The sequence below is a fragment of the Camelus dromedarius genome, chromosome 15, assembly GCF_036321535.1.
Source record: "Camelus dromedarius isolate mCamDro1 chromosome 15, mCamDro1.pat, whole genome shotgun sequence".
Lineage (NCBI taxonomy): Eukaryota > Metazoa > Chordata > Mammalia > Artiodactyla > Camelidae > Camelus > Camelus dromedarius.
The window spans coordinates 46332053-46348206 of record NC_087450.1 but is presented as its reverse complement, the minus strand read 5'-3'; the positions used below and the strand labels follow the sequence as shown (position 1 = coordinate 46348206).

Below are 16154 nucleotides of genomic sequence, written 5' to 3'. Positions count from 1 at the left end.
TTTATATGAACAGTCCAGAACAGGCAAATCCACAGATACAGAAAGTAGATCAGTGGTTACCAGAGGCTGGTGGGAGGGGAGAATGAAAAGTGATCACTAATAATAATAAAGATAAGAGAAAAATATCAGTGAGACTGAAAATAGAAAAAGAGAAAAATGAATGAAACCAAAAGCTGGTTCTTTCAATTGATCAAAAAAATTGATAAACCTCTTACAGGAAAAAAGGGAAGGCAAATTACCAACATCAACAATAAAAAGAGATTCTGCGAATCACTACAGACTCAGCAAATGATAAGGGAACACTACAAACAACTCTACTGACGTAAATTCAACAACTTAAATGAAGTGGACCAATTCCTGGAAAACCACAAACTACTTAAACTTACACAAGAAGACACAGATAATCTGAACAGTTCTATAATTACATAAGAAATTGACTTCATAGTTAAAAGGCTTCCACAAAAGAAATCTCCAGACCCAGAATGTTCCACTAGTGAATTCTATTAAACATTTAAAGAAGTAACACCTGTTCTACATACAGTCCACTCTCGTTATTCACAGTAGTTATGTTCTACAAAGCCACCAAGAGCAGTAAACCAGCAAATACTGAACCACTGTTCCTAAGTGAAATACAGACTTAGGTTCCCGCAAGCCACTGGTCATATTTTGATCAAATGATCAATACATAACCTTGCTTTTATGTGTGTTTCTGTTTAAAGATACCTTACTTAACACATACTCTTGACTTATTAATATTGAACTCATGGCCAACAGCACTGTAACTCATACCTAAACAAAGTTTATCTAACACAGGTTTCTCCCTAAGGCACATCACAGCTTCTTTACATTTAAGAATACTAGATAGCACTTCAATACTACACTTGGGAGCCATTTTAAATAGTGAGAGTACCAACAAAAAGTACAAAAATGTAAACTTCATGGCACTAAATAGACCATAAAAAAGACACATTTTCACTCTGAGCTGAAACAAGAAGGCAGAGCATCACCTTGTTCATCTTCAGCAGAGAACTCAGCAACAGGTGACAAATGTTTTGCCACTCAGCAAATGTTCACGAATGACTGCAAAAGTGCCCTGAGTACTGATTTTGGGGTTAGAGGTATATTTTAGCAAGCAGGTAAATTCAAAAATAATGTTGACCCTTGAACACAGGTCTGAACTGCACAAGTTCACTTATACACAGATTTCTTTCAATAGTAAACACTACAGTGCTTCACAATTCAAGGGTGGTTGAATCCATGGGTGCAGAATCATGAATCGGAGGAACTGCTAATACGGAGGGTCACCTACAAGTTACATAAGGATTTTCCATTGTACAGAGGGTTGACGCCCTTAATGCCTGCACTGTTCAAGGGTAGACTGTACTGAATCCATGGATAGTGAGGATCGACTGTAATCACTTTCAGGAAATAGAATAGGAAGGAAGACTTCCTTTTTTTATGAGGTCAGCATTACCCTAATACCAAAGACAGGCACAGACAGTACAAGAAAACTACAGATTATTATCCCTCATGAACATAACTGTAAATGTCCTCAACAAATACAGCAATGTATAAAAAGTGTAATACACCACAATCAAGTGAGATTTTTCCCAGGAATGAAAGGCCGATCCAAAATTTGAAAATCAATGTAATCCACCATATTAAGAGTCTAAAAAGTAAAGCAAATGATCTTATCAACTGATTCAGAAAAAGCATTTGACAAAATCTGACATCCATTCATGACAAAAACTCTCAGCAAACTAGAAATAAAAGAGAGCTTCCTCAACCTGAAAATAGGTGTTTATAAAAAATCACAGAGCTAATAGGAAACATTTTTATTAAACCTTTGTCATTTGCTACCTCTCGCCTGCTAGAAAACAGACCTGGGAAACACATAAGCAGCAAATCCAATACTAAATCAAAGATCAGGAAAGTTGCCCTTCTTGCTGCCCATTCATCTGTTCTCAAGGGAAGACTTTTATAATACAAAACTGTACTAGGTTTCCTCCTAGCAAAAATGTCCTTAACTTTTTATCAGAAATATATCAATGTTTAATGATGTTTTCACAAATTTTTTTCTGCATCAAGTCATTTATTTTTATGATCAAGAAGTTCTTAATAATGGTATTTTACAAATAATGATCATTTATAACATACATTCTCATGAGAGAAATCACCCCCAAGGATGCTGAAACTGATGGCAGGGGTAGAGAAAAATATTTATACTTTTTATTTATAAAGCAGATATACATAAAGTACATAAACAAATATACAGTATATATGTGGTATAAAATTTCACAGTAGGGTAGTTAGAAAAATATTGTCTAAAAAATTGTCTAAAATATTTAGAAAAATTGTCTTAAAAAAAAACACAAATATTTAATGGTGTTTTCACAAAGAGCATCATGGAACCCAGAGCCGCTGTGGTGCACAACTCCCGGAAACAATGTTCACATAAAATACAATATGAACGGTTCCCCCTGGAGTTGTACAACATATATTCCCAATCGATACTACCACTTGAACAAACCTGTGGACCAGTGGTACAGAGGAGAGTGGTGTGGAAGAACGGTGGTATAGGAATTCAGAGAAAGGGAAAAATCAACATGAGCTACAACAAATGGAGCAAGATTCCTACAATTTTGTTGTGTTTGAAGAGCATTCCAGAACCTCCTATGTATGCAAAAACTTCAGGAGACTGGCAGAACTTAATGGCTTCTGATGGAAACTTGTAAGTGGGATAGGAGTACGTAGAATAGCTATGGAATGAGAAAAATGTGAATGATACACACACAAAAAAGTATAGCCCCTCTCACCATTAATTCAAGAGAGCCCTACTCTACCCCTCATAACCTCTCTATAGCTAGACTCTCCAGTTCTACAATATATCCCACAAATGGCCCCAAACACAGAAAATGTTTCTATTTTCTGCATAAAAACCCTCTACAGCTCCTAGAATAAAAATATTTATCAACTTGACTTCTACACCTCTCCACATTTGGGCCCCAACCTACCTTTTCTGGCCTTCTCTTTCACTACATCATACTCAAAGGTTAAAGCCAGGCATCAAACATATGCTGCATTTTTCAGCCTTCCCGCTTTTCAGCTCTTCCCTCTGCCTGGAATATCCTTACTCATATTCACCTCTAAATGTTTAATCTATCATTCCTGAATACCCAGGCCAAACTATGTCTGAGACCAACTTTGCCATACTCCCCCTTCCACCAAATTTTAGTATTACTATTGGTTTGCTATTATACAGCCTCAACAACACAAACTTACTTTGCGATTATGTTTTATTATGAAACTTAAGTGAAAACAACACAAAGTTATTTCACAGTTTTTTGTGTGTCAGGATTCTGGGCATGAGTTAACAGAGTCTTCTGCTTAGGGTCTCACTGAGCTGAAATTGAAGTGACAGCTGGGACTGTGAACTCATCTGAGGCTTGGGATCCTTTTCCAAGCTTACTTGTTGGCAGGCTTCCGTCCCTTTCTGTTTTCTTGCTGGCTCTTGGCCAGAAGTCACTCAGCTCCTAGAGGCTGCCTGCCATTCCTTGCCACATGGCCTTCTTCACAGCAGTTCACGATGTATAAAAGCGTGGGATTTGGGGCAGAATCTCCTGAAGCAGGAGACGGATCTTTGAGTGGGTTCCCAAACTTGTCCATAGCTAGTTTAACTCTGTGTGATTCCACATTGACCTTGGAAAACAAGCGGCAAGAAGGCTTTTCATTAGAACTGTTTTAAACCTCTGCACCTGTTTGCTAAGAAATAACATCTTTACAATAGTTTTCCCATTCAGAAATATAAAATTATTAGTATTTATTAATTTTTCAGTAACACTAACAGAGCTTACAAAATATTAGGCGTTGTACAAAGAACTTTTCACACATTTCAGCCTAATCACCTAAGACCTCAAATCGTAAATTCTATTACTATGTCTATTTTAAAGTTGGGGAAATTGAGAACATGTAGATAGTGTAAATCCCTCCAACTCCAAATGTGGTCCTTAAACCAACACACCAGTGTCCCCTGCAAACGTTATAAATGTAGAATCTGACTACCCTGCAGACCTAATGAATAAAAATCTACATTTAACAAGCTCCCCAGATGATTCTTTTACACATTAATGTTTGAGCACTGATTTAAATAACTTGTCCAAGCTGATATAATAAATTCAATAAATTTTTAAGACACAGAATCAGATCCAGATTAAGATTATTCTCAAGTTGCTATTAAAAATAGTCCTATTCTCCTCATTATGTCTTTCACAGGTAATTAATGATATATATGAAGTGTTCTATTATCTTTATCTTATAATTCATTTCTTTTTTACACCTTCTCTCTCTACCCTCCAACCTCACACACAAACATACATATAAAAAATATAAAGGAGAAAACCTTTCCTAACATATTAATCGATTTCATCCATCCACTAAACTAATCCAAAATCTAATCCATCCACTTAAACTTAGGAAATTTGCCAGAACCACTCAAATCAGGTAGGAAACTAATCACTATAAACCAATAGCAATAAACTTAAAATTTTATGTTACCACTTAGAATAATTCACTAACACCATTAAGCACTTTATTTGAAACTAAATATGGCTAACCCAACTACTGAATAATTCAGACATCAGTGGGTTAAAGATTCAAGACGATTTGGGCCCTCCCAGGCTACAAACTCCAATGAAAGTCCATTCTAAACGTAGCATCAACTGCTTAATGTCAGTAGTCAGAAAATGTTCAAATGAAAAGTCTTTCACAACATAACTAATACTAAAAGATGGATCAAATTACTGAGAAGATACTATAATTAATAAGGTTCACAATGTCCCTTGATGTTCAGTACTAAGTACACATGTATTTACCATTAACCAATTTTAGTTTTGTCAAGCAAGGTCAGAAGAATTACCACAGAAACTTTCCTATGTCCAAATGTAATTCAAAAGGGTGTTGGGAGGCAAATACCTTGATGTGTCTTGGAATAACTTTCTTTCACAAACAAGAGAGAGATAATCAGCTTTCCTGGCAAACAATACTTACTATAGTTGGTTAACTTTACTCATACTGTGCTCTCCTAAAAGTGCTCTCTCGAGTGTCTTCTGTTATCTCTAATTTAAAAAGGTGAAGAACAACAAAAAAGATTTAGTACGCATCTGCAAGAAAGTGAGTTAAGCTCTGCAGGTAGAAATATTTAAAGTCTCTGCCTTCAAGGAACACAGTCTTACTGATATAATAAAAACTGAATTTCCTCCTACTTGTCCACAACAAAATATGTATTTTCTTTAGGGGAGATATGCCTTCATGGCTAAACATTTTTTAAAAGCACTCAATTTATAAGCTTTGAGTGGACAAAGTTTCTCTTAACAGGACTTAAAACCTTTTAGAAAAGCACAAAAGGTAAAGACTGAGAAATTTACTTAATATTAACACACAAAATATTTGGGCAGGGAAAAAAAAAACTGCATAAATCAAGTCAAAAGCCAAAAATGGGCAACAGATCTGCGACACATACGACAAAGGGCCAGTTTCTTTAATCTACAAAGCACCCTTAGAAATTAGTATTAAAAAAAGACCAGGAAGAAAGGGAAAAAAGGCAAAAGAGCTGAACAGACAAGTTTATTGAAAAATACACAAATAAGCAATAAGCATAGGAAGTTACTTTACACCTGCACTGTTCAATCAAAACAAATGTGGCTATTTAAGCTTAAATTAATTAAAATTAAGTAAAATTCAGTTCCCTAGTCACATTAGCCACATTTCAAGTGCTCAATGGCCACATGTGACTAGTGGCTAGTGTACTGGACAGCACAGATATAGAACTTTTCTACTAAACAGAACAACAAAGTAAATGCTTTGTTAATATATCAAAATGACAGAGTAAACACTGATATGTTTCTTGGATTACAGAGAAAAGTGGGGAAAAAAGTGAAGCCCTCAAGTTTTTGGTGGGGAATATAAATTGGTACAAACTTAAGTTCACAAACTCTGTATCTTAACTATTTCATTCACACAAATGCACATACACACAATATACATGCACACATACACATATGCCTAAATGTATATACTGAGGTATTTGTTACAAGAGGGAAAAAAAACTATAAATGACTATTTCAAATGATGTACATCCAAAAACAATGGAATATTAAGAAATCATTAAACAGAATGAAGCAGTTACATATGTAATGGCATTAAAAAGCATCCATGACATTCAGAAAGAATGCAAATTCAAGAACTGTATACAGAATATAGACAGGTATACATGTTTATGCATATTTCCATATACAGGGTTGAAAGTCCAGAAAGCTACATTCAAGCTAACAACTATAGTTAATTTCAGTATGGTAACTAAATTATTTTCAATATTTGCATATGCAGACTTTCCCTTAATCCCTATTTTCAGTATAGTGACTCATCTAAGATTTAACTCTCTACAAACTTTGACTTTTTTAAAATAATGATCCTATATGACTGTAACAGAAACTCAATTTAAAGTAATATTGTTTTTAAGTCATGTCTAAAGAGTTCTAAAATTAAGTACATTCAATAACCTTTAAAACACTGAAAACATAGTAAATCAAACTTAACTAAAGATACTAAACTGCACAATACTACAATACTAAAAACTATGAGGATGGCCTCTATGAGATATGGAATGAAAGAATACAGAACTAGAGGGGCATTCAGAGGTCTTTTTGTAAAAAGGACAAAGACAGCACGTTTTAAACCTAACTAATCAGTTCCCTGTAGTTACATCTGCCACACACTGGCCTCCTTTCAGACAGCTTCCGAAGTGAAAACATAATATCCTTTCACCGAAAGCAAAATCGCACAGCCTTTTAAGAGTAGATAGATTGTGGATGAGGAAATAGCAAGGACTTCTGCAAATCTGACATCATTTTCTCAGCTCCTGTCATAATTCTAGGAGATGCAGCAGCAGCCACACCCTTCACAGAAATTTTTAACTTACGTGTTCAAAAAAGATTTTTTTCCCTTCCTTTTCCTTAGTTTGTTTGTGGGCTTTCAAGATAGGAACGAAAAAACAAGGCAAAAGGATGAACTGAAAATATAACACAAAATTCAAGAGCAAAACACAGGGGAACTTAACTTCAATACTATGGCAGGAAGGAAGATCTCTCAAGCAAAGAATGTTACATCAAATCATATAGCACAAATACACTTGCAGAGAGCAATTTCAGAAAAGTATCAAATATCTTAGAATTTTATGTCAATTATACCTCGATAAAGTTGAAATTTAAAATAATGTAAATATGCAATTATTGTTTTGAAAATTATGGGTCAGGGCAGTTTCTCAGTTTTTAACCCATACTCTTTACAATCTTACTCTATTTTTTCTGTCTTCCACAAACTAAAAAGATTTTGTCCAGTTTTACTTTCTATAAAACAGTATTACAAGAACAATAGATTTCTTTAATATGTTTTTCCAAGATACACACTCTCTTCTGGAGATTCTAACACAACTACAAATATAATACAAATACAAACTTGCAAGGACTCTGGCCTGGTCAATATATACCCAAGGAGACATAACCAGGCCTGGCTAGAATTCTAGTCTTACTTTTTAAGAAAAAAATTATTCATGGTAAAGATTAAGAGCACTGAAAATTTCTAAACTGTATTTTAAGATGTTTTTCTTTCTAATCATTATTTTACCTTTCTAATCACTTATTTTACATAATCATATATTTTATTATTTTACTTTTAAGTAATTCTTTTCCATTTTCAATACTGCCTACATAAAAGTAATTATAATTAGCCTGTGTTACTCCTTTAAAAGAAATCTCCTATCTTCCATCTTATTCCCTAACGTTAAATGACTTGAGGTAAAAGACATAAATAAAAATCTATGTACATCCAAAGTTATATAAATCACTCAGTGAAGTCTACATAGATAGCATCTAAAAAAAAAAAAACACTTTTTCTTCAGTCTATAAATCACATGCTATGGACTGATGCTACAGTTCACTGTGGGCCTCATCTCTAACACACGTAACTTCACTTCTCATACTGTGACCTCTTTAATCTCCAAAAACACCCAAAGGTACCTCTAGTGCAATCTCTTAAGGTCTGCCTCTCTGTTGTTTCCATCTACAATCACAACAAACTTGTCCTGAAAGGACATTTTTCCCTCTGAATGCTCCCCTAGTTGTGGCAGGTGACAAGGGAAAGATAAAAAAGAAAACAGTATCAACAAGATTATACTATTTTGAAAGTTCTGCTTTGCAAAAACTGCTATTCCTCAGGGATGTCACCAAATATTTACATGATACAACATCTTTTTTTTTTTTAATGAGCATAACTTTGAACATAGTTCTAAAGTCAATGGAATGGTTCTCAATATCTCTGGCTTACTACAAATTTTTTTATTTAAATTCAAATTTTAAATTTTTAAATTTGCACCAAACACTATACTACAGATCTCTCATCCAAAACACTTCATCAGTACCATCACTGCCATTATTAAAATTTAAAACATGTAAGACCGTTAACAAAATACTTGAATAATACTTTTTATAACTAGTTTATTTATTTTTTGAATCAGATCATTTTTATTGAAAATATTCAGGAGTCTTTACCTTTTTTTAACATTTTTTATTGATTTATAATCATTTTACAATGTTGTGTCATAACTAGTTTATTTACATGAGACAAATATAAGATCAGAAGGGACACAATCCTGTGTGGTGAAATGAGCATTCAAGTTCATTTGGAGCTCAACTCCATTTTTCTGCCCGGTGTCCTGAGTTATTGGAACTAGTCTACACATTTAATCAGCCTTTTAATATAATTTTATGATTATATAATAATTATGAATCTTATTTTATCAGGTTGTTCATAGCAACCTTGTATCAAACTAGGTAGCTCTCACATACTCACACACACCCCAAATATGTATATATACACACATATAATTGATTGAATAATTTTATCTATCTGTTGTTATATTATTGGTCAGGAATAAAACCCCATTTTAATAATGCTCCCTAAAACAGGATTGGTCTGCAATGTAGGTATCAAAAACACAATGAAATAAAAGCAGATGTTGCCTGAATTCATAAAAAATTTTAATTTTTTCTTTCTGGAATACTATTCCTAGAATATTTGACCTTAATGCCTATGAAATAAGTTTAAGACTTATTTCTCCTGGTCCTCTTGATCTTATAAATATATAGTTTCCTAATTTAGGTCAAAGTTACTTCCATTTGTCAAATCACTAATTTTTTTATCTCATTTTGTAGCCTGAAAATACTAAAGACTTACTTTTGTCTATTTCTCTCACATTTACTTCTACCTATTTCTCCTACAAACAGAAACCTTTTGAACACTGAGGTTTAGTTTAAGTCCTCACTTCACAGATGACAAAACTAGCTAAAAAGAGTAGTGTTTTCTAGATTTTGGCTATTAAAAAAAGAAAAAAGTTTTAGTGTCACCATTCTTTCTAAAATTCGTTATTATTTAGACTGAGACTTTATACATTTGTCAAAATCAAAAATACCAAGCCACTATTATACTAATCCTTTCAAGAACTCACTCAGAACTCTATTGATTAAGCTAGTCTTTCCATCTTTTAACTAGCTAGCTAGGGCATGAAATGTTTATTATAAATGAGCAAATATGCTAATTTATTAAAGGAAAATCTAAACAGTAGATGCAAATATTTCCTATTTGTCACAATCTCCCAATTATAGGACTATTTTATCCAAAGAGATAATTCAAAAAGCATTCAAGACTCTAGAGACTTAAAATTAACATAACTGTGGTTGGGATCTGCTTACCTATAAATAAAATTTACCATCCTTCTTTTAATAAAGGAAGTCTTGAGGTAGTATTGATCAAGTAGAACAAAGTAAAATAGTCTTTTGTGAAGGACCAATTTCCTCACCACCAAAAAAATTATTTCTAGTTTTTTCTTCAGAGGGAAACGACCAGCAGTCAGTTATGAAGGTATGTTGTAAGTGAAAACACTCAACAAATAAAATGTGCTTTTATTTATTCACTAACTTTCCCACATTTCCAACTAAAACAGGCATACAAGTTTAAGACTCGTCAACCCCTCAAAACATAAAGTTTACCAAAAAATGCACAAGACTGAATAAACAGCAGGACTCAGATTTGGAGAAATAATTTTAAAGGCTGGACGGTAATATACCAAAATGTTAACAGAGCTCTGAGGGGTGAAATACATTTTTTATTTTCTTCTTTATATGTTTCTATAACTTTCAAAATTTTCCCACAGTGAACGTTACTTTCCTAATCAGGAAACTAAAAAAAAATACAAAATATAATAAAGGTTCGTTTAAAAGACCTCTCCACGTTCTACAAGTATTACTGACATGATTCACCATTAGAGATAATGCCTCCACACCTTCTCATTGCCCAGCACTAAAATGCTGCTGTTTTATGTCCTATTACTCTTCTGCTGCACTCTCAAAGATGGAATGAACTTGACTTTCTCCAAACGTTTCATTTCTACATACAGAGGCGCTTTTAAGTTTTTTTATATAACATAATAAAAGTTGTTACTCATTCTCAATACTCCACTTTTTAAAAATTGACCTCTAAATTTCGTTGTAATAAGTTTAAAAGGAAAAAAAAGTGGTTTTATCCACTAATTACTTAGTTTCGTGAAGCCACCATCACTTTAGCTGCGGAAAAGTCAAGGCCGGGTAAACTACAGGTCCCACCATGCATTGCTGCCTTGTTCGGAGTAGGTCTCTACGGAAACAGAAAAAAAAATTCTACAAGTCCCACCTGTTACTTCGTTTCTAAACACCTTCTGCACTTTCAGCTCCAACAGCAAATATAAAACAAGAGCCTCGTGACCTGCGGTCGGATCCGGGAGCCCAGACAAGCAGGGGGCCCGGGGTCAGGCGGCATGTCCGCTATAGCGGGTCAATTCTACCCAGCTCCAGCGCTCCCCTCTTCTTTCCGGGGCTGGGTGCACGCACAAGCCTTCTCCTATCTGCATCCAGTGGGGGATCTTGAGCCGCACAAGGGAGAAGAACCGGTTACTGTGCAAGCACAACACACTTCCCCATGCCGGGGCGGGGGCTACCACAGAGCGGGGGTGAGAGCATCGTGACCCCAAGAGGCAGCTTCAAAACACCAAGAGGACTCGTCGCAGACGCAGGGAGAAGCCACAGCCCCGCGGCGACCCTCTTCCGCTGAGCGCCTCCATTCCCACAGGGACCACAAGCCGACACTAACCGCCGCCCTCGCCGCGCGGTTTTGTGCCCCCTCAGCCGGGTCGCAGGGCCACTGACCTCCCTTCCCCTGCGACCGGCGGGCGAGAGGGAACGAAATCCTCCCGGTCTTCCCCTTCGCCCCCCTCCCCCTTACCGTCTTGGCGGCCTCCGCCCAGGTCCTGCCCTTCTTCCTACGGCCCTTTTCCCTCATGTCGGGTCTTGAACTGACTGGGAGGCTCCCGTGTCCGGGCTCCGGCCGCCTTCCCTGCCTGCTCTGCCCTGCGCTGTTTTTCCCGCGGTGCCGGGAAAGGTGGGAGAAAGGGGAAGTCAGGCCGGAGGAGCACCCAAACAGAGGAAGCGGCGGGGGTGGTGCGCGGGGGGGGGTCTATGGGGCGGCCGGTCCTCCTGCTGCCGTTGCCACTGCTACCGCCGCTGCCATATTGGGTCCTTACTGTACAGGCAGCCGCTACGGTCATGTGACCGCTCCCGCGCGGCCGTCACTACTGTACGCAGCCGGCAGCGCGAACGAGCGCGCGCGCGCCCCCGCCACCCGCGCGGGGCTGCAGGGAGAACCAGGCGGCGGTCCGCGGCGCCAGGCCACTCCCCCGCCCTTCCGCTGTCTGCCTGTCCTGCGGAGCATGCGCGTCGGGAAGGTCCGACCCTGCTCTGGGTCGGGCGTCCGGCGCTCACGCCTACAGTGAAAACCTGCCTGCGGAAGCGGAACTTCATCCGTCCGGGAAGGTTTATTGAACGGATTGTGACCGCGTGCGGGGCGCCACGGTGGTTATAGAGACTGGGAGGAGCCGAGCTCTTCCTTCTAGGGGTGACCTACCGAGCTATCAATTTTAATAAGCCTCGAACTTGTGTTTTTTATTTGTCCTTTTTTTTTTTACAGAGGTTATCTTTTTGAAGATTTGGAACAATTCTCGTCTACTTGATTACCCCATTTGATAGACGAAGCAATTTGAGATTGAGTGACTTGCCAAACTCTCGAGTCTAGAACGTGGTGAAACCAAATGTTAAATTGCCGGCTCAGAGCCCTTTACATCTCCCCAGAGTGCCTCTCAACTTGGATGACTTTTATTTTAAGGCCGCCAGTAACTACATTCACGCTTTTACATGTGAATGTCTCATCAAGGACACAAATGGTGTCTTTTTTATCTTGGTGATCTCAGTCCCTGGCGCAGTGCCTGTACATATCAGGCGCCCAGTAAATATTTACTGAATGATTCAGCTGTATCTGCAGTCGGAAACCATTATTTGTAATGCCCTTAACGGCTTCCTTAAAGATCAGAATGTGGCATCTTCTGTTGCATGGTCCATGTCTTTATACTTTACAAAGTTAAAAAACTGTATGGGGGTGGTGGGTATAGCTCAGTGGTAGAGTGTGTGCGTTGCATGCCCAGTACCTCCATTAAAAAAATAAATAAACGTAATTACCCTCTCCCCCCAAAAAAGAATGTGTAGTCACGCCTACTAATCTCCCAAATCCACCTGCTTTCAGAAGCTGCTTCTGATCTACTAAACTTACTATATTCTAAAATAGGACTGAGTGTTGGGCTGACTTTTAAGAGAAAAGATAGTTGAGAACAATACTTGACTTGGAGCCCATGGATGGGTTTCAGAAGTTCATGGATCCCCTAAAATTATGGACAACATTTTGTGTGTTGTGCATTTTTCTAGAAAAGGATTCATACCTTACCCTTAATATTTCAAAAGGGATCTGTTACACACACTCACACAAAGTCTTAATAGGGAGTTTGAGAGGTCATCTAGATAATTCCTTGTCTTTCTCCTTTAGTCATTAATCGAACAGCCCCAAATTAGTAATTGATATGGATATATTTTCACAAATTCCTTTAGTAACTCATAGAACTATCCATAACTATCGAAGTATATACCATCTCCCTCTAAAGCCTAAGTCTATAGTAAATTCAAGAAGCCCATCTCCATTCCCAGCCATTGATTGGGGCTTGCCATCTAGCCCTGTTGCCTGGGCACTTAACCTCAGCTTGTTTTCACATCCTGCTGGGGCAGATATTCCCACTGTCCTTTCTTTGCTTTTCTGGAGCTCCATTCTGAAATTGTAACTTCAAGAGTAGGCACTGTGGTGTTGCAGTTCCTACTTTTTAATCTTTCACAGATCTGAGTAGTTTATTATTATTGTTGTTGTTATTAAATTATACACCAGAAAGTATTTTTGTCCCAATGTGTATTGATTCAATTTGTTATGCCTACTTGCATCTTTTCACTTCATTTCCACTCAAGTTCTGGATTTCCCTAAATGTTCTGTTTTTGCTCCCACCTACTCAAACCCATCCTTCAATGGATGACAGATCTTTCTTCTTAAAACCCCACCCTCTCCCACTACAACACTCTCCCTAATTTCTAATCAAGTCAGAATTTCTTAGCTCTATTTCTACTTTTGCCTCTTCATTTGACTAATAATATTGATTTTCATAATAATATAATATTGCTTCATTCATCATATAAAAATTAGTGGCCCCTAGGTGCAGTCTCACCTTGCCTCTGTTCAGCCCCTAGATTTAGCTATAAATTTGCTAATCCTAACCTCCTTCTCTTTACTATAGGCTAACCCTGCCTTCAGTACACTGTACACCATACTGTATACAGGACTCCATCCCTTCTCAACCTTCTTTGCAATGGTACTCCATAAACTATGCCTATTTTTTCATTATTTTCTAGCTCTGACTCCCCTCCACCATCTTTTACAAGCCTACTCAAAATCCTTCCAGATTAAATAAAGAAACTTCTTTACCCTACCCTACCGAATTATTTTTCTTTCTCTTCTTTGCCCATAAATATTTTGAAAGTGTGGCCTACGCTCACTGTCTCTACCTCCACAGTTTACACTTACCCTTCTGTCCTTCTAAGTGTAACAATAACTCTCCTCTACATTAAAAAATAGAGGTCTGGCTCTATGTGAGTGACCTGCTTTTACAAACTTTAGCTCAGTGTTCTACAGAAAATGAAGTCAGAATTTTCATGCTACAAATGTCCAACCCCAAACCCAAGCCATGCTCTGTTTTGAAATCCACATGAGATTTTTATTTTCAAAATAAAAATAACCGTTTTTCATGTTTACAAAATTTCTCATAAAAATTCCGTAGATATTCATTACATCTGTAGAAGCAGAGGCCGACGTTTGACTCCTCATGCAATTAATTGATTGGAGTGCTCTGAGGAGAAACCTGTAAGGATATAAAGGAAGCACGATAGGAAAAGAAGCTAAGGAAAGTTGTTTCAGCTCAAGCCAAGCCTCAGCCTGATACTTCAGCTGAGCATGAGTGCCCCAACAGAATTATCCCACCTTGAGATATGAGATAAGGCTTTTGTATCTTCTTATCAAACAGTCTTACACTTACAGGAAAGAAGGCCTTCCCTTTCCTTCCCTGGTGAGGAATGGAGGTCAGTTGTAACCCCGCAGGCATTTCCAGGAAAGATGGTTCTTATTGACCAAGGGCAATTCTTTTGAGAAAAATGCAGCCATGAGCCCTCAGCTGCCAACACTCACACCAGCTGGAAGATATGTATATTGGAAGGGGGTCTGGGCAATGCAGCAATAGGGTATTAAAAGAAAGAAGAAATTTTAAATCCACCACAAAGAAATCACCCAGATTATTTTCATATTTATTTATTACAAAATAGCATGTATAATGACTCGATTTTATATTTATTTTTAAACATTATATATGTATCATTTAATGAAAATGAATCATATTACACATACTGTTTAATTATATTTTTATACTTAAACTATACTGCAGACTATATTTCCATTTTAAGAAACATGGACCTAGAAGGACAGGAGATATATTAATACAATACCTGATATCTCCATATGGAGGAAATGCCCTAGAGTAACCATCCTGGCCTCTTGTTCTCTTCCTTACTCATTCTCTAGTCTGAAGAGGGATGAGGTGCCTGCATGTTTGGGGAGAGATAGTCATTGAATCACATTTCTTGATTGTTGCAGCTGAGCTATTGAAAGACCATAAACATAAAGAATTCACTCCCTTTGCTTTCCTCCCTGTGCTGGACCGGTGTAGTTAAGTATTTAACCTCCTTAAATACTTCTTCTCTTTCACCAAGGTGAGGTATCTTAAGGTCTAGATTTGGGGAATTGGGGACAGGAAGTGCTAGCATGCCCATTTGGCCCTCACACCTAGGCTGTTTTATCTACAACAGTTTTACCATTATGAAGGTGATATTTTTATCTCCATATGCTTACCTCCTCTATGAATCTTTCCATTTTTTGCCAAAATGGGCCAGTTAACAGCCTCAAACTCCAACATACAGCACAAATTTAAAGAGCTACATTCAATTCCATTGTTTGGATTATTTACAATTATTGTAACCAATCTCCTGCAGTTAACATTTCCTATAATTAACATTTCAGTCCTATTAAAAACAGTACTGAAACAACAAGGATCTACTGTATAGCTCAGGGAATGATAGTCAATATCTTGTAATAATCTATGATGGAACAGAATCTAATATATATACAGAAATATAAATATATATATACATAAGAAACAGAATTGCTTTTCTGTACACTTGAAACTAACACAGTATTGTAAATCAACTATACTTCATTAAAAAATAATACTGAGAAAATATCCTTGCTACTCATTCATAGAAAGAGATCTAAGAAATATTAAAGTGAGAAAGGCAAGGTGCAGAATCATATGCATGATATGGTCCCATCTGATGAAAAAAAAAAAAGGAAGGGATAAAATAGACATTATTTTTGGTTGCCAAAGGATGACTGCAGACCACCACAAATTCAATCAATTGAATGTAATGTGAAGAATTACACACATTTTGAAAAATGCACTCCTGGCGTGACATTGAGCCCCAGTAGAGACGAAGCTCCTGACCACACAGCCAGAAAAGAATGTCTATTATGAGCTTGGTTCT

The 16154-nt window shown here is 37.1% G+C and overlaps 1 protein-coding gene across 3 annotated transcripts in view; it reads right to left on the bottom strand.

Moving 5' to 3' along the window:
- ASXL2 (ASXL transcriptional regulator 2) overlaps positions 1-11787 on the bottom strand; it is a 114794-nt gene extending 103007 nt beyond the window's left edge. Inside the window, exons 1-2 of one of the 3 annotated variants that reach the window (XM_064494682.1) lie at positions 11368-11786; positions 10645-10743 (exon numbers count right to left, since the gene is read on the bottom strand). Coding sequence is in view for 2 of the 3 variants with exons in the window: in XM_064494679.1 (XP_064350749.1) it covers positions 11368-11424 (57 nt within the window). In the remaining variant the exon portion in view is untranslated. Of the gene's footprint in view, positions 1-10644; positions 10744-11367 lie in introns of all 3 variants that reach the window. The other 2 variants (XM_064494679.1, XM_031466706.2) reach the window with 2 other exon arrangements.
- Between the last annotated feature and the right edge of the window lie 4367 nt (positions 11788-16154).